At 35.0% G+C, this 18360-nt stretch overlaps 5 protein-coding genes across 5 annotated transcripts; 2 read left to right on the top strand and 3 right to left on the bottom strand.

Moving 5' to 3' along the window:
• Positions 1–7: 7 nt before the first annotated feature.
• On the top strand, positions 8–736 carry LOC131633728 (uncharacterized). Its single transcript, XM_058904415.1, has 2 exons — positions 8–182; positions 271–736. Exons 1-2 carry the CDS (start codon positions 39–41, stop codon positions 529–531), a joined length of 405 nt encoding a protein of 134 aa, XP_058760398.1. The 5' UTR covers positions 8–38; the 3' UTR covers positions 532–736.
• A 472-nt stretch (positions 737–1208) lies between these two features.
• Positions 1209–2046, bottom strand: LOC131633726 (uncharacterized). Its single transcript, XM_058904413.1, has 3 exons — positions 2006–2046; positions 1711–1909; positions 1209–1611 (listed from the first exon to the last, which is right to left on the bottom strand). Exons 1-3 carry the CDS (start codon positions 2044–2046, stop codon positions 1369–1371), a joined length of 483 nt encoding a protein of 160 aa, XP_058760396.1. The 3' UTR covers positions 1209–1368.
• A 376-nt stretch (positions 2047–2422) lies between these two features.
• LOC131633730 (protein FAR1-RELATED SEQUENCE 9-like) lies at positions 2423–4069 on the bottom strand. The gene is made up of 3 exons (XM_058904416.1): positions 3006–4069; positions 2839–2919; positions 2423–2743 (listed from the first exon to the last, which is right to left on the bottom strand). Exons 1-3 carry the CDS (start codon positions 3987–3989, stop codon positions 2450–2452), a joined length of 1359 nt encoding a protein of 452 aa, XP_058760399.1. The 5' UTR covers positions 3990–4069; the 3' UTR covers positions 2423–2449.
• Positions 4070–4165: 96 nt separating this feature from the next.
• Positions 4166–5000, bottom strand: LOC131633725 (protein FAR1-RELATED SEQUENCE 5-like). Its single transcript, XM_058904412.1, has 2 exons — positions 4326–5000; positions 4166–4261 (listed from the first exon to the last, which is right to left on the bottom strand). Exons 1-2 carry the CDS (start codon positions 4998–5000, stop codon positions 4166–4168), a joined length of 771 nt encoding a protein of 256 aa, XP_058760395.1.
• A 1183-nt stretch (positions 5001–6183) lies between these two features.
• LOC131633724 (heat shock 70 kDa protein 18-like) lies at positions 6184–12046 on the top strand. Its single transcript, XM_058904411.1, has 3 exons — positions 6184–6403; positions 8947–10573; positions 11758–12046. Exons 1-3 carry the CDS (start codon positions 6184–6186, stop codon positions 12044–12046), a joined length of 2136 nt encoding a protein of 711 aa, XP_058760394.1.
• Positions 12047–18360: the final 6314 nt, after the last annotated feature.

Here is an 18360-nt window from a genome sequence, read left to right as displayed (position 1 = left end):
TATTTTGAACGTATATTATATTGAAATAAGTTGCTTCGATGTTGAGTTGGAAGTTTCTAAACAAAGTTTATATGATGTTTTGGCTTTGGTACAGGGTGTACACTACGATCATTGTGAATCAGGATGAAGAGTATTGGGTTAGAGAAGTGTTTGATGCAAAGAAGATGCGCAAGAATGTGATGGTATGTCTTGTTTTTATTTGATTTCCTATAACAGCAGAAGTCAGTTGTTTATTTTAAAGAATCTGACATTCTGTGAAAACCTTTGCAGCAATTTCCAGCAAATGTGATTGATAGTTGCCTTCTCCGCCAAATTTCAAACATTGTTTTACTTGACTGTGATAAGGGTGAACCATACTACTGTGAGATAAAGAAGAGGGAAGAGAAGAAGGAAACATATCTGTGTGGGGCGTGGTTTGATTACGTAAGGAAAGCTGATTTGAAGGTCGGTGACAAACTCCATTTTGTCATCCGATACCCACCGGTGGAGGAAATATTGGTATATGTTGAGCGTAGGGCTGCAACCCCATAGGGGCACCGAGGAGGATCATAGTTGCAATGGTTTTTTTGAAAGATACTATTTGTAATATTATAATTTTATATTGTAAACAATTATGGAAGTTTATTAAGTTTTATTTATAATGTTCCAGATACAATGTTAGTTGTGATGTGAAGTGAAGTATATTGGGTATTTTGTATGTGTTTGTTAAGTTTTAATGTAAGTGATTGTTATTGCTGGGAAATTTTATGGTTGACCCCAGTTTATTAAGATTGGGCCCTTTTTGTGGTTATATTAATCATAGCACATTCTGTTGTTTATCTGCATGATTTATATACTTTTTATATCAAAAAGTATTTGTACGGAGTAAGGATCCATGCAAAAACCCATGCAATGCTCAAAATTCAGGGGGTGCAAAAATGAAAAAGCATGAATATGCAAAGTATTTTCCGGATTAAGGTTTCTGTTACTAATGACCTAATTTATGGTTGTTGTTGTTCACGTTTCTGTTCCTAATGACCTAATTTATGGTTGTTGTTGTTGTTTATGCTTTTGTTACTAATGCCTTGATTTATCAGAAAACAAATTATTCATTTATAGAAAAAAGAAACTTCTCATCTGAAATATTTGTAGTGAGTAAACTGCTAACTGAATGATGCAAAATGCTAAGATTTAATTTAATATTATACACAAGAGATACAATACTTCATTACACTGCAAACGTACATAATGAAACTCAACATTTGATTCATTTCAACACCAAAACAGACAACATCAAAACAAACTACATACCAACTACTTAACAAAACATCAAAGAAAATTACTTTCCATCTTCAACCAAGTTTAATTATACGCCTAAAATTATTCGTATTACATCATAAAACGAACAAACATTCTTGTAGGAGGATCTGCCACAGTGCACTCAAGAACATCACCAGCCCTCAGACGAGTTGCTTTAACATACTCATACCAACCTAAGCAAAGATATCTCTCCCCTGGCCTCCTACCAGTCTTCAACACACATGGGTAAACAGCATCGGTATGAACATCGACAATGTCTATCTCAGTTTGCAACGGCAATAACCAATTGGCAGCAACATTAGATGGAAAGTGCTGCATTTTATATATGTTTCATAGCACAAAATCATTATCAATACATGCATATCTAACATACCAACATGTCGATTAAAATAACCGGTCCAGATTACTTACGAAAACATTCTTTCCTCTTACACAAGCAGCAGTGACACGATAATTGAATGAAATGCCATTTTCTTCAACCACGGGATCACCGAAATTTTCATCCATCTCTTCTTCACCTTCATCACTTTCAATGTCACTGAGATCAACATTCTGTTCAACCTCATCGTAAACGTAATTACCTAAATACTCAGCCCATTGTTCATCCATCCTTCAAAAAGATAAACATGCAACTATTAAAATTACAAAGCAAACAATGAAATTATACGTAAACGCAAATATGTAAGCAAATGATAAACATAATTACGTATCACTTGAAGTCACTGAGTGGGATTCACCACTGGACATTTCTCAAGAGCAAGAACACTTAACAATTCACTTTTATAACAAGATTTTTTTCCTTATGTTATTTTTTCCTCTCTTGGTGGTACTACTACTATATATATTGGAAAAATTATATAGGTATAGTTACACCTAACCTAAACCTCATTCAATGGCATTAACTTTAGGTGAAAAAAAATATTAATGCATGATGGTAATATAACCACTACTGCACTCATAGAATTAGGTGACTGACAGTAGAACATATAAACTGTATCAGTGTTGATTTGACTCCACTGAACTTACAAACTATATGCTATGACACAAAAAACCTATATAGATGCATGTATTCTAACCTAAACCTTGTCATACCACTAAAAATCACCTCCAAAGTCATGCCTGGTCAAATTACAGCTACTTATTTGCTCGTTCAAGTACCACCACTGTTCATCAGTCGTTGTGGCCTACCGAAACACGAACCCGAATTTTCCGCAACTGTCGTTGGATATAGTGGGATTAACGGTTGTACATGCATTGGATGCAACATCGGTTGTACCGCTGGCAACACGGGTTGCAATCCATACATTGCAGGCATGGGTATGCTTGTGCTTCCAACTTCCGCACGAGAAGTCGCTGTCACATTCGCGCCACGAGAGTTCGGTGGTTCTGTACATTTATTTTGCACACTACTTCCACCAATGCGACCTCTTTTTCCATTCTTGTTCTGTTTTAACAAACAAATTATTCTTGTGATACAAATAATAACACGTTATAATTAATACAGCATATCAGAGCTTGTATTAAAAAAAAACATAATACCTTCACAACCTGGCTGAATGAATCAGTTACTGGCCGCGACGTCATACCAACATTTTGTTCAGATGGCGCGTTTTCCGCAACCTGCAAATTATACAACAGAAACTACTATGTTTATCAAAAGAGCAACAGATTGACTCAAACGAACAGAATATAGCTTTCGAAATTACCGAACAACTCCTTGCATTATGAGTTCTACTGTTGCATTTAGAACATCGCCTAATAGATTTTATGTCATTCTTTCTTTTCTTTGGAGCACCTTTGCTATTCACAATATTTGGATCACCTACAACTGAGTTCGATGCCAAAATAGGATCGTCCGTACTGCAATACTTTTTGTGTAACTTCAGAATGTCACCCATTATTTCCCCATAAACACCTTCCCTTTTTGAAGCTTCATTGCAAAAGGCAGTAAATGCAGAACAATATGCACCAAACCGAGCTAGCTCAATCATTTTAGAATCATCAGAACCATTACAATTCATGTTCAAGTACTGAATTTTTGCATCCTTCGTCCATCTCGACAAAATCAAACCGGTGGGAATGAGACTAACATGTTCTTCCTTCATGACACCAAACATATGAGAACATGGAATCCCATGAGAATCCCATAACCTACACTCACATTGAAGTGTTTCACCATCATACACAACCTCTACGTCATAGTTATCACAACAATATTTTGTAAATCGATAAGTCTTAAATCCGTTGCGAATTAACTTTTCCTTAACAATCAATGATCCAGCCTTCACTATTTCATCTCTGACTTCCTTGAAAATCTCCATAGTATAAACATTCGCAGCATGGCTCTCAAGGGCACGCAGTTGAGTAGTCATCACAGGTTCTGAAAACTTTGATTTATAATCGGCAATCAGTTCATTGTTTCTATAAGATCTCATAGCCTGATCAAAATTGTGCATAAATTCAAAAATGCAGCCTTTCTTCCTGACATAACTCTTGATGACTGCATTGACGGCTTCACATTGAGACGTAGTTCTTATACGTCCAAAAAACTTCTCACGTAGATATGCAGTTGCCCATAGTGACCTGTTCTCGTACGTTTTTGCAACCCAAGGATTTCCTTCAAGTCCGTTTTCTTTAATTATTTTTGACCAAAACTCTTCAAATTGATCCTTTGTAAAATTAGAGTACATGGCTTTTTGAAAATCTTTCAAAAATGCCGAGTTCTTTACATTCTCAGACGCATTCTTGTTCAAATGCCAAGCGCATAAACGATGTGTCGCATCCGGAAACACCTGTTTTATAGATTCCCTCATCGCCCCATCTTCGTCTGTTACAACTGCTGCTGGGTATCTATTTTCCATGCACTCTAAAAAACACTCCAACAACCACTTATACGTCTCTGTCGTTTCATCTGACACCAACGCAGCACCAAAAATAACTGTCTGAGAGTGGTGGTTACACCCTGAAAATATAACCAATGGGTAGTTGTATTTGTTCTTCTTGTAAGTCGTGTTGAACGCAATCACATCGCCAAAACAAAAATAGTCAGATCTACTGCTTCCATCAGCCCAAAAAAGAGACTTCATTCGTCCATCCATGTCTACGGCATATTTACCATATAACATGGGATCAGTAGATGACTTCACAGTTAGATAATTTATAGCAGCGGCAACGTCACCATCTTTAATATTAGCACGCATTTTACTATCAAAATAATTGTACAGATCCTTCTTTGTAAACCCAACACGATCGTGTCCACCCTTCTGAGCAACCATGTACCCCATTATATGACAAGTTCTAATTCCATTTGACTGTAGACCGTCAATTTGAGCTCTATCTGCTGCAGTAATCTCACGATAAATGGGGTGTAAGTGGACAAACCTAGATGGTGTTAATTCATGGTTGTGAGCCTCTTCAAAACATGTCACTACATAAATATCCTTCTGGGGGTTGTAATGCACACGAAGCCTAGCGGGACAATTAGTGCGGGTCGTAGGTCTGTGTTCTCTTTTTCTATCAAGCCTCCTTAAGTGTTTTGTATCTCTTAGACCGTGTTTATTGCATACAAACTGCCTCATTATAATTGTTTGTCCATCCTCAGTCGATCTTGTCCTAACATCACTTTTCCTAATGGCAAACCCTTTACATTTAGCATACTTGAAATAAAACACATTAGCTTCATCAACTGTACCGAATTCCATAGCACGAATTTCATCAGCAGTAAGGGCATTAATTTTCACTGTTCTATCACCTACAACTGCATCAAATTCAACAAATTTTCACCGTGACTATCACCATCGCCATCGCCATCACCATCACTTGAACCTTGGTACGCACTGGACACCGAATTACTGTCATCCCGACCATTGTCGGATTCAGAATCAGATGTACCACTGTCACGGCATCGATAGTCGTACGAATCATAATGGTCGGTGTTTTTCATGGTAAACCTGAATTAACACATTTGTTAACACACCAAAAATCAACATAAATCACAGTACCTAATTTCCTATTCAAATCAAAGATACTTAACATAATTGAAATTTCCAAATCATCAAATAGGAAACCCATGTACAGAAAACAATTTCAAGCATCAATCACAATTCCTTATTACGTTATTAAATCAATCGACCTGATTCAAAGGTACCCACCAAAATTAAAATTTCGTAATCATCAAATATAAATCCCATGTAAATAAAACAAATTCAATCATAAACCCTAATTCCCAATCCTAAACCCTAATTCCCAATTTGAAATCAGTAAATCTTAACTATTCAAACAAATATAACAACCATTTTATCATTTACATTTGCAGCAGCGTGCTCAATACGAACCTGTGAATGGGACGCTTACTGTTGTGTTGAGTTTGCAGTGTTTGGAAAAAATGCCAAGATGAGACGATAACTGTTGCGTTGAGTTTGTAGTTGGGAAAAAATGCCAAGATGAGATGATGGATGAGGAATTTTTATTTTCAATTTCTGTTCACGATGATGAAGTGAGGGAGATGGAGATGAGTTGATTAATTTGTTGAGTTGATTAATTTGTTGAGTTGATTAATTTGTTTTAATTTAATTGATTTTGTCTATAAAAATATTACATTTTAAAAACAATATTAATATGTTAGGGACTAAGTTGCAATATATAAACTATAAAATTACCACAGTAAGTGTCAATAAGGTCATTTAATGCTTCAGTCCACTGTGGCACTATTAGGGCTTAGGGCTTAATTCTGATTGGTCAGACAGTGACTTCACCACTGAAGTCAAACGGGCGAATGCACTGTAGAATTTCCCTTAATATAAAAGTTGAAATAACCTAAACATTTCAAAATCATTGTAATCACAACGGTGTGTAGTGTTCCAGCTTGAGTTTCTTCGAAGGATCATGTCAAAAAGCTACGAAGGATGTGCGGTAGGAATAGACCTTGGAACAACATACTCTTGTGTTGCAGTGTGGGTTGAAGAACACAATAGAGTAGAAATCATACACAATGACCAAGGCAACAAGACCACTCCTTCTTTTGTTGCTTTTACTGATGAGCAAAGGTTGACCGGTGATGCTGCTAAAAACCAGGCTTCCACCAACCCAGAAAACACTGTCTTTGGTAACTTCTTTACTCCTTATACTAACATTTATTAGGTTAAGTATGTTTTGACGTTAAGTTGCATGCATGCACTTTTATTTGATTTTTGTCGAGTAGTTTAGTCGCCGAAATTCATCTTACTTAAAGATGAATAAGCAGAGTATTGTGGGTTCGAATCCCACTACAACATTTTAGGCTTTAGGCAACGAAAGTTTAGACAACGGCTGAAATCCGTTGCCTATAGGTTAATAGACAACGTTTTTGTACCCGTTGTCAGATTTTTATAATTACATTATTATAGTAGCAAAATCCGCCGCCTATTCTCTTTAGGCTACGCTTTTAAATGGTGGCCGTATAATAACCGTAGCCTATTCTCTATTGATATTTAAACCGTACTCTTTGCATGTTCAGATTTTAAAACCATATTTATTTTTCCTTCCTTTATTATTTGATTAATTAATATTTATTTTATGAGGGTTAATGGGAACAAAATTATTAATGTCTTTAAAACATGGTTAAGTATGTTGATTTGTTTCCTTTAATAAAATAAAATATTTTTTTATTATGGAAATATATTATTCTTCTCTCTTATGAAAAGAATATTAATTTGATGGATTATTCTTTAACAATGAAAAAATATATAAAAAAGGCTAAATATTTGTATTACTGATTCTAAAAAGATTATTATTATTTTATTAAATAAATGTTACTCTTATTTTATTTTAGAAAAAAAATGTAGAACGTAACAAAATAGTTTTAGCAATCAGACAATGAAAAGTTCATTTAATTCCAAAATTTATAATTTAAATGCAATTGAATTATAAATAATAATATTTTAATTAGTCTAATAAAAGTAACATTTAAAAACTCATGTGTAAAATTATCATATTACATACTTTAATTATATAATTAGGTAGTAAAAATGTGTCCACCTATATAAACATAGAGAATATAAATTAAAAATATATATTTCTTAATTTTAAATTTAATTTATCTTATTAGTTGACAATATATAATACGGAGAAGAGTATGAGTTCTTTTATAAATAAAACAGTCATTAAATTTAAAATTTATTGCAAACAAAAATTTGTTACAGATTTTGTTGTGATATGTAGGCCAATTATTAAGGGAAAATAATTTAAAATTAAAATAAAAATAGTAAATACTAGTAAATGATTTTAAGTGGGTCATAAACAAAAAAGAAACCCTACTTCTTATTGCAGAGGTGTTTAGCGCCTCCCCTCATTCTTTCTTTCAAGTTGAGATTTCCATACTCTTTCAACCCAGAACCCACAACTTCTCTCATTTCCAACCACTTTAAGCCTCATATGAAAAAACAAAGACCAGATCTCAGCTTTTCTCACCACTCTCTTCTCTTTCAAGTGATTAAAATTGGAAAATAAGTTGTTTGAAAAATGGGTCTGCTATAGATTTTTCATTTTGAAGCTACAATGATTTTTTAGATGTAAAGGTTTGTTCTTTGTCTTATTTATCTTCTCAAGAACAATTACTTTTTGTTGTTCCTCTGTCAGATCTCCTGTTACCGCAAACCACCATCCCAAGTCTGTTTGTGAGTAATATTTTTCTTCTATTTTTACTTTAAATTTTAAAATCATTTTTTATTTTTGTAAAATAGGTTATTAAACTATCGATTTTTGTTTAATTAGATTTACAATAATAAGTGATGTAACTATTGTTTTCTCTTGCAATGGCAGCTGGAAATGTTTATCCAAGATTCAAGTTGCTGGAGTTGATTGTAAACCAATAAAAAGTAATTATTTAATTATAATTAAATATTTATAAATTAAATTAAAAAATAAATAAAATTATTCATTAAATATATCCAAAGAATCTTGAAATACGTAACAGATTTAAAAAATTTAATAATTTCGTTAAAATAAATTTAAAAATGGTTAATTACATAGATTAAACTAATCAATAGGAATAGACAACGTTTTTTAAGCGTGGTCTATAAAACAACCGTTGCCTCTTCTGGCAAACAAAAACCGTAGTATATTCATATAGTTAGGCGACGCTTTTATCATTCTGTGGGCAAAAGTCAAAAAACCGCGGTCTAAAGGAATAGGCAACGGCCGCATATTCCACGCCTGGAAAACCGTCGCCTGAAGTCTTACGCTACGGTTTTTTGATATTAGGCTACGGTTTTTGATTGTTGCCTAAGCTCATTTTTGTTGTAGTGTCCGCGTCTCTGCTTAGAGTTGCCAACTGAATTGTCTTAACGAGACTACGTACACTTTTACTTTAGTGTAATGAACTTTTAATTTATATCAAAACTAGATGGTTCAGTGGTGATTGACACTGAACTTAGTAAGGAGAATTATGGTTGGATCCCCGCAACTGCGATCGGAGGGGGCTGGAACCACTTGATGTCAGAACTGACTCCCGAACCGGACTAAATCTGTGGTGATAAACCAAAAAAAAAAAAATCCTTGTAATACTAAACTTGTTAGAAACTAAGGACTAAAGGCTTTACTTCTTATTATTTCATTGCTATGTTTGTTAGACAAATGAATGATGATATATATTGAATATTATTTTTTCAGATGCTAAGAGGTTAATTGGTAGGAAGTTTAGTGATTCCGTTGTCCAAAAAGATATAATGTTGTGGCCATTCAAGGTTAGTGCTGGTGTTAATGACAAACCGATGATTATTGTTAAATATAAGGGTCAAGAGAAGCATCTATGTGTCGAGGAAATCTCATCTATGATTCTCACAAAGATGCGAGAGATTGCAGAGGAGTATTTGGAATCGCCGGTTAAGAATGCAGTTGTTACGGTGCCTGCTTATTTCAATGATTCTCAGCGAAAAGCCACTATAGATGCCGGATCCATTGCTGGACTTAATGTTATGCGAATAATCAATGAACCTACTGCTGCAGCTATTGCATATGGCCTTGACAAGAGAACTAATTGCGTAGGAGAACGGAACATTTTTGTGTTTGATCTTGGTGGTGGGACTTTTGATGTATCTCTCATTACAATCAAAGATAAAGTCTTTCAAGTTAAGGCTACAGCCGGAAACACTCACCTCGGAGGAGAGGACTTTGATAACAGAATGGTAAACTACTTTGTACAAGAGTTCAAAAGAAAGAAAAAAGTAGACATTATTGGGAACCCAAGAGCCTTGAGGAGGTTGAGAACTGCCTGCGAGAGGGCAAAAAGGGCCCTCACTTTTGTATTTAACACCACCATTGAGGTAGATGCTTTATTTCAGGCCATTGATTTCTCTTCGTCAATCACCCGTGCCAAGTTTGAGGAAATCAACATGGATCTTTTCAACGAGTGCTTGGAGACCGTTGAGAGGTGTCTGGTTGATGCGAAGATGGCCAAAAATAGTATAGATGATGTTGTCCTTGTTGGTGGATCTTCAAGGATTCCTAAAGTGAGGCAACTATTGCAAGACTTTTTTAAGGAGAAAGAACTATGCAAGAGCATCAATCCTGATGAGGCTGTTGCTTATGGAGCTGCTGTTCAGGCTGCTTTATTGAGCGAAGGCGTTAATAATGTCCCGAATTTGGAGCTGATGGATGTCACACCTCTGTCTTTAGGTTGGGGCATAAAAAATGATGTCATGGGTGTGGTGATTCCTAGGAACACTTCTGTTCCGGTCAAGAACACAAAATCATATGTTACAATCGAAGATAACCAACCGGGTGTCTCTATCAAGGTTTACGAGGGAGAGAGAACCAGAGCCAGTGACAACAACCTTCTTGGTTTTTTCTGTCTTTTTGGCTTACCCCCGGCTCCTCGGGGCTATCCTTTTAAGGTATGCTTTGATATAGATAAAAATGGTATTCTAACTGTTTCTGCTATGGAAGAATCTACCGGAAATACAAATGAGATTACAATAACTAACAACAAAGAAAGATTATCTAACGATGAAATTAAGAGAATGATTCGCGAAGCTGAGGATTATCGCGCTGAAGATAAGAAATTCTTAAGGCAGGCCAAAGTTATGAATGCATTGGATGACCTTGTTTACAAAATGAGAAATGCAATGGAGAAGAAGGTTATTAACTTGAAGCTCACGTCACAAGAAAACAAGAAAATCAATGATGCAATTACCATGGCCACAAATTTGATTGATGAGAAAGACAAACAGCGCGAAATTGATGTTCTTGAGGATCAATTGAGCGTTCTTGAGAATATGTATGAACACATTATGAAGTTGTAAGTGTAGTCTTGCATATTTTGGTGATTAAATGCAAACTCTATGATGATTACTTTTTAGTTAACAAGGTTTAATTTATTTAATCTAAAGCCATAACTTGGAAACTTCTTTTACCATTTCTGTTAATCTAGTGTTATCTACAAGTCTCTTTCATTGTTTTTTAGATCATTATTTTGTAGATATTTTTATTGGCAAATTCAGAAAATATGTCAGAATGCTTTGTTGTGTCAAAGAAGTCATTCTGCAAAGATTTCTCACATATCATAATTCTTGATGAATTTAATATGACCTCATAGTTTCCAGCAGCACATAGCTCATTGTATACAATTGAGGACTGTTATTATTTTATCTGTTTTCATACATATGTAATCAGCATTTACAGCATAGTTTGTTGTTAGTTTCCCTTCTATTTATGTATAATAGTTTTTTAACTTGTTTTTGCTAGAAAGTTAAATAATAATTTTTATTTTTTTCTTACGTTCAGAAAATTTTACTTTATATCCCTACAACTATACCTATACTTCAACAATTTTTCAAAAATCTCAATTTTACCCATTCATGTATTTAATCAATTTACGATTTTACTTTTTACTATTCACAAAAGAGTTTCGAAAAATTGCACCCCTACCCTGTGGTTTCGGAAGAATTTCGAAAAGACTTTTGACATGTATCTCAATGAACCAGAACATTGTAAACCAGTTTTGCAAAAAATGACTTTCGAAAGAGTTGACAAAAGAGTTTCGTTTTTGAATGAAAATTATTATACACCGCTCAAATGTGTTCCAGTTTTACTTTATACTTACCAGAACACTTTCTCAAAGTCATCTGAAAATATTTTTTGTTGTTAACTGGAATACTTACCTGAAGACTTCCGGACTACATTTTTTTTTCTTTTTTCAGCCATGAAAATATGCAACAAAAAAAATTAAATATGTATAGATACATTTGATGTATTCTCAACTACTCAAAGATTCGATTCACGAGAAGAGGTGATAAGATGGATTAAAGAGGTTAGAATCAGAAATAAAGTAATTGTTATTATCTCTTGTTCAGACACCGAAACAGGCAAGAGAGGAAGAAGTAATGAGGTGATATTTGGTTGTGAAAAATGTGGGAAATTCAATGATACAGATAGTTGAACACAAAGTGTGACTAAGAAATGTGGATGTCCATTCAAAACCAGGTCTACTTCGGTGAAAGGTGGATCTGGATGGAAGAATGATGTAAAATGTGGAGTTCATAACTATGATTTACCTAATAGGTTAGAAGGTCATTTCTTTGTAGGTAGATTGACCACCGATGAGAAGCAACATGTTGCTGATTTGACAAAGAGAGATGTTCCACCTAAACACATATTTCTTTCCTTGCAAGAGAGAGATCGTGAGACTCTCACTCAGATCACGCAAATTTATAAGCATAAGAGTGTGTTAGAAAAAGATATAAGAGGTCCTAGAAGTGCGATACAACATTGACTTAAGCTTATAGAGGATGCAGACTATGTTTACTAAAGTAGGAAAATAGATGAATCAAAAGTTATGAGAGATATTTTTTGGGCACATCCAGATTTAGTTAAGTTGTTAAACAGTTTTCCTATTGTGTTAGTTTTGGACAACACTTATTAGACAAAAAACATAGACAACCTCTGTTTGGAATTGTTAAAATGACATCGATCGATTGACATTTGTTGTTGCATTTTCTTATATAGAGTCTGAGAAGACACAAAGTTTTTGTTGGATGTTGGTGTCATACCCCAAAATTTGCCTCATTCATTTCATCTACAAAGAGTCAAAAGACTAGGGTTCCACCCAAACAACACTCCTAGCCAAGAGCCTCCTAAGGCCAGGGTTTGAGATTCTTTTAGGGGAATCAATAAGATAGGATTCTTAATCAAGGGTATGTGGTTCATAGTGACTTAATATAACTCCATGACAAAAGTCAAGGCACAACTCCAAAGGTTACCTGCTCAAACAATCCCAAGGTCCACAGTCAACTGATTCATACCTAAAGGTCAACTACAATCAAAGCATGACCCAAACCTCAGATCATTGATCAAACAACAAGCATAGAGGTGTATATCCATCATTTGATCAAATATTGATCATGATTCCATTAATAGAAACTCAGAGATGAACAAATATAGAAAGTTCAAATTAGGGTTTCTTCAGGAGAAAGTCAACCCAACTTTGACTGGGCATAACTTTCACATGGAACATCAAAAATCCCCCACTCAAAGCCTATTTTGAAGGAAATTGGACTCTCTACAACTTTGTCTCTCACAAGCCAGGGCTAAAAATGCTTCATTTGAGAGGTACAAAGCAAAAGATTACAGGTCATTTTCAGGCATCCTTCAAAAGCAGTCTTTTGTCAAAGAAGATATGATCAAGATAAAAGCCCCAAATGAAAAATATATTCCAAAGTGGCTTATAGAGGACCTCTTGGGGTTTCCAAAAAGTCTTAGAACTCCCTCATAGCTTAAAATTTGAGTGAGATATGATTGATCAAAGTTGGGTGATTTTTGGAGGTAAAATGTGAAAAAGAAGGTTCAAATTGAGAAACTTTGCAAATGGGCCTATGGTTTTTTGATGCAATCTTGGTCCAAAAGTCATTAGCATGCCTAAAAACACTTGCCACGAAATTTAGCATTATATTTGATTTAATATGATTTTTTTTATTTCATTTTTATGATTTAATTAAGAAAAAAATCAAATACTTTGGTAAGGAAGATATATTGATTGATTCCAATCAATATTAATGACAAAATATATTGCAATTTTTGTGACAATTGGATTGAGAAAGAATAAGTGAGGTTTTGGCCAAAATAGAAACTTGTCATTCAAGAATAAAATCAAATTTTCAAACTTTGGCAAGATTGGATTCCTAAAGATTCTTGATTGGTTTAAGTGACCTAATTCGTGCCCTATAAATACATAACCAAAAGCACATGAATGGGGGTTGGAGAATCTGAGCAGAACAAAGCTTTGGAGAACACAAAAATCTTCAAGAAATTGAAATTCGGTTTGCAAGAATTCAGAGGTTTTAACAAGGTTCAGAGGTTGCAAAAGCTTGCTCGTGGCATTTGGAACGTGTTTAGATTGTTACTCTGCCTCAGCACCCCCAGAATTACCTCATATTTGCCAAGGTAAGTCACTTCAAAAACCTCTTCGATCTGGACAATACAAGCATCCATATTAAAATCTAATTGCATATTGTTGTTTGGTTCACTGCATCGATCGTTTCTGGACTTGTTTTGTGGAGTTTGCATGTCTTAATCGTGTTCCGCCATTAGAGGTTGTTTTGAGTTTTAGGGTTTCATATTGGGGGTTTTAATTAGGGATAAAATTGGAGCAAATTAACCACAGGGTTGGGTTCGCGTGATTCATACGAGTAGGGTAGATAGGTCGCGAAGGATTTATACGCGAGCATGTTGTATTCGCTATTTTCCAAGTCTGGTAGCCATGAATGGATTCTGTAGTTAAATCGTAGCAAAAGTTACAGGGTTTTTGCAGGTGCCTTGGGGAAGATGATAACGTGTCATCACGTTAATGGACTGTTTGAAAACTGGCGCGCGTTTCCCTGTGTTCATGTCTTAATTGCATATATCTTTTACTTGTTGTGTTTGTTTAACACGCGTATATGCGTGGTGTGTTGGTCGTGTGAGCCACTGGTGAGGGGGAGGTCATGGTTTCGAGCCTCCCCTCCGCCTATTTATTTTTCTGAATATGTCTCTATGATCCTATGCGCTCCTCATTATGGCTTCTACCATAAACCCTCAAGATCTCACCCTTAATCCTCCACTCTGCCAGATCTAACGCCCCTGATCCAGTCCCTATAATATGAACCCTAATAACTACCTCATTGAATCAAAACCCTAAATAACTAAATAAATTTTAATTAACATACTTATTTTAATTAATTCTTTTAATATATTTATTTATTTAATAATAGTTATTTTTCATAAATAAATTAATATGTAATATTTATATTAAATGATAATTTGTTGTTCGTTCCGATTAAATCAATTAATCGCTATGATCAACAATAATTTTAATTAAAATGCTATTTAATTAAAATAAAATTAGTTTTTTATTTGGTTAAATGGTTGCAACTATTTTATTAGTTGTGATGATTAACCGTTCTTCTTCTCTCACTTCAATTTGTTATTATTTCTAATCGAATCAATCGATTATGAGGGGTAACAATACAAATAAATTCATAAAATTATTATAAAATACCTTAATTCATTATTATTGATAATCGAATCAATCGATTAAAATTGGTAGTGATACAATGGCAAATCTTTTAACTATGGTGATCGAATCTATTGATCATTGCGGTTAATAGTATCAAATCAGGGTTGTACGCCCAGACTTTAAAATACTTCTCAAATCCATTCAAAAATTATAAATTATCAAACTACGGTAGGCCACTCAAAAAGCCTCTAAAAAAACCATCTCAATCAAAAATCATAACTCTAAGGGCGTACAACCCTTCCCCGAACTACGTAGACTCTGATCCTCCCTAAGGAGGTACGTAGGCACTTGGCAACAAGGCGAGTCCCCTTCCTTCAAATCCTAATCATGTTAATCTAATTAAATTCTGTCTGTTACCCTTCTTTATAAACCCTGCCATGAAACCCTTATCTTTGAAATGTTAGCCTTTAGGAAAGGGTTGAGGGTGCCTAATACCTTCCCTCAACCTGATTATAATAACTTACCCCGGATCTTTAAAACTGCGTAGGGTTTCCTATTCGCCCTTCAGAATAGGTGGCGACTCTAAACCTTCGAATTTAAGGCAGGTTGCTACAGCTGGCGACTCTGCTGGGGAAACACATTAGGTTAATTATTATGCTCCTAAGGCTTGAGAGGGTTTAGGTTTATGGCGCATCTTTAGGGTTTGGCAAGTCTGCCATTTTTAGGGTTTGGGGGGAGGTTTATCTTTATAATAAATATTTAACTGTTTGTTTATTTATTTATTATTTTTTGGTTTTTATTAAATGTTACCTTATTGTACATTATATGCACTGTTGTTTTTTTTTATGTTGTGTTAAACCCTAAGTGTGGGAGTTAACTTTGAGATCAAAAGGGGACATGAATCGCCTACGAGTCTCATTGATAACTCCACTCGGAGTGGGTTGAGTATTCGGAAATGTCCAAAACGAGGCTTGACTTTGTTGAGGGCAGGACTGGATACTTGGCTGATCTCTCCGAGAACCTACCCCAAAAATTCGAACCTCATGGATAAAATGAGTTGTTCTAAAATCCGAAGAGACAAAAAGTCTCGGAGGCTACGAACGACCCCATGAGACCTTCTAGAACCCCCCATAAAAAGGTTGGCTCCCTAGAGCCCCCTACGTCGAACCTATGAACCTGGGTTCCTTGAAATATTATGTTATGATTTGTCTTGTATGTTTGGGTGTTTTTATATTTTTTGTGTATTGCTATGTTTTTTTTGCGTGTTTGCATGCATCATCCATCATTTGCATTCTCATCATGTCTTATCCGCAAAAAAAATATATACGCATATATATATATATATATATATATATATATATATATATATATACATTTGGTAAGATGTATTTCATTGGTGAATATGTAGGAAAGATGAGTACGAAGAAGACAATTGTCCACTTTACCGTTTCCACTCCAGATATCAAGAAATTGAAAATAATCAAAGAAAAACTACCATCAGGTGCTTTGGATAGGTTTGAGATCCGATATGGGAATATTTTGGATTTGCTAAGGGTAAAAGTGCAAGAGGAAGCTATCACCGCTTTGGTACAATTCTATGATCCGCCTCTTAGGTGTTTTACTTTCCAGGATTTTCAGTTGGCTCCGACCTTAGAAGAGATGGATGCTATGTTGGGTTTCTCAAAGATAAAAAAGGAATTCTATACTGATGTGGGTAAAGAAGTTGATTTTTCAGATTTGGGGAAGGCTTTGGGAATATCCGCTACGGAATTAAAGACTAATTATAAAACTGATGGAGATGTGGACATTTACTAGCTCTCTTGATCTTTGGTGTTGTTTTATTACCAAAGAATGTTGATTATATTGATCCTACCGCAATTCATGCCTTCACCTCTTTTAGACTTTTTGACAAAGATCCAACTCCGACTATCCTCGCTAATATTTATTATGCTATCCATATGAGGTATGAAAAGAAGAGAGGAATTCTATTTTGTTGTGTCCATTTGCTTTATTCTTGGTTGACTTCTCATCTCTACGAAGCTAGTTGCTTTATCAAAGAATTGACTAGAAACGATTGGTCTCAAAAATTGAGGGCTCTTAAAGCGGATTCTATTCTATGGTATGCAAAGAAATTAAATTCAGATAAGATTATTTACAAATGCGGAGAATTCAACAATGTGCCATTAATAGGAACTCTTGGTTGCATTAATTATAACCCCATTTTAGCATTACGCCAATTGGGCCATTCCATGGATAAAGAACCTTCCGAACAACGAATAAAAGAATTAATCTTGCATGACAATGGGAAAGGCGAACCAAGAACATGGAAGAAAGTAATTCAAGCTTGGAGGCATGTTCAAAGAAAAGACTTTGGGCCAAAGAATGTAATTGCAAAAGCACCTTACACCGCATGGGTGCAAGAGAGAGTTAGAAAGATCTTGCTTCCTTTTGTTGTTGATCCCGCATACAAGCCTGATTCTCCTAATCATGTTCCTCTATTCATCGAAGAGATAGAAGGGATCAAGGCTGCCCTAGAGGCGTCCCGAAATGAAAAAGAGAAATTAGAACTTGATTTGCATCAACTTACTAATGAAAGGAGCCAACTACGCTTTGACATTAAAGAGAAAAACCAAGAACTTCAAGCAATGAAGGAGGAGAATGATAGACAAAGGAGTAAAAGGAAACGTGCAACCGAAGGAGTTCTAAGTGCTAATTTTAATCTAGAAGCACATAATGAGAGGTTGGCACAAGCGGATATAGAAATTGCAAGGTGGAGAAGGCGCTATGAAAAGGCTTCCCATGACAAAGCGGAATCCGAGAAAAATCTAGAAGCTGTGGTCTTTGAATTAACGGATAGAACTAAAGATCAAGAGGTGGAAATAAGGGATTTAAAGTTTGATCTTCAAGAAGCCCGCAACTCTGGACAAGAAGAACGCACAAGAAGATTGGCCGCAGAAGAAGCACTTTTACAGCGCACCGATGAGCGTCATAGACCACTTCAGGCTATGGCCTTGCTTAGGCAATTACTTCTAAGGCAAAAGGAGTTATGCGAGGCTGCAAGGGATGAAGGGGATTATTGGAAGAGACAATACACAATTGTTTCTACAGCTTATGAGCATGTGAGCATGGTTCCCAAAATGCTTGAGGACTACGAAAAATGTCGCGATAATTATGACAAGTTGGTGTATTTGTGCAATGACTTAATCCTAGACATTCCAAAGAGTTTGGCGAAGGCGGAATCATCTCTTGTTATCCTTCCTAAAGAAGTCAAAGAGTTCATGGAGCTTTGTAGAGACATGGTGGACAAGTTCAAAGAAGACATCCAAAGGCGTTCTTAGTGTTATTCCGCTTTCATTGTTGCTTTTATCTTTATTTCAAGTATTTTGATTTTCAATTTCAATTTCTTATTTGTGAACCAACAATGGATTAGTATTTTCTTTTTAATAAAGTGTGTTTCTTTTCCGTTACTCATTGTTCCTATAATATTCACCAAAAAAAAATTTATTTCTCTAAAAAAACATATATATATATATATATATATATATATATATATATATATATATATATATGTATATAAAAAAATATAGTACATATGT

Source organism: Vicia villosa, unplaced genomic scaffold (genome assembly GCF_029867415.1).
Source record: "Vicia villosa cultivar HV-30 ecotype Madison, WI unplaced genomic scaffold, Vvil1.0 ctg.001170F_1_1_1, whole genome shotgun sequence".
NCBI lineage: Eukaryota > Viridiplantae > Streptophyta > Magnoliopsida > Fabales > Fabaceae > Vicia > Vicia villosa.
The sequence above is the reverse complement of the archived record's forward strand: the minus strand, read 5'-3'. Positions and strand labels throughout refer to the sequence as shown.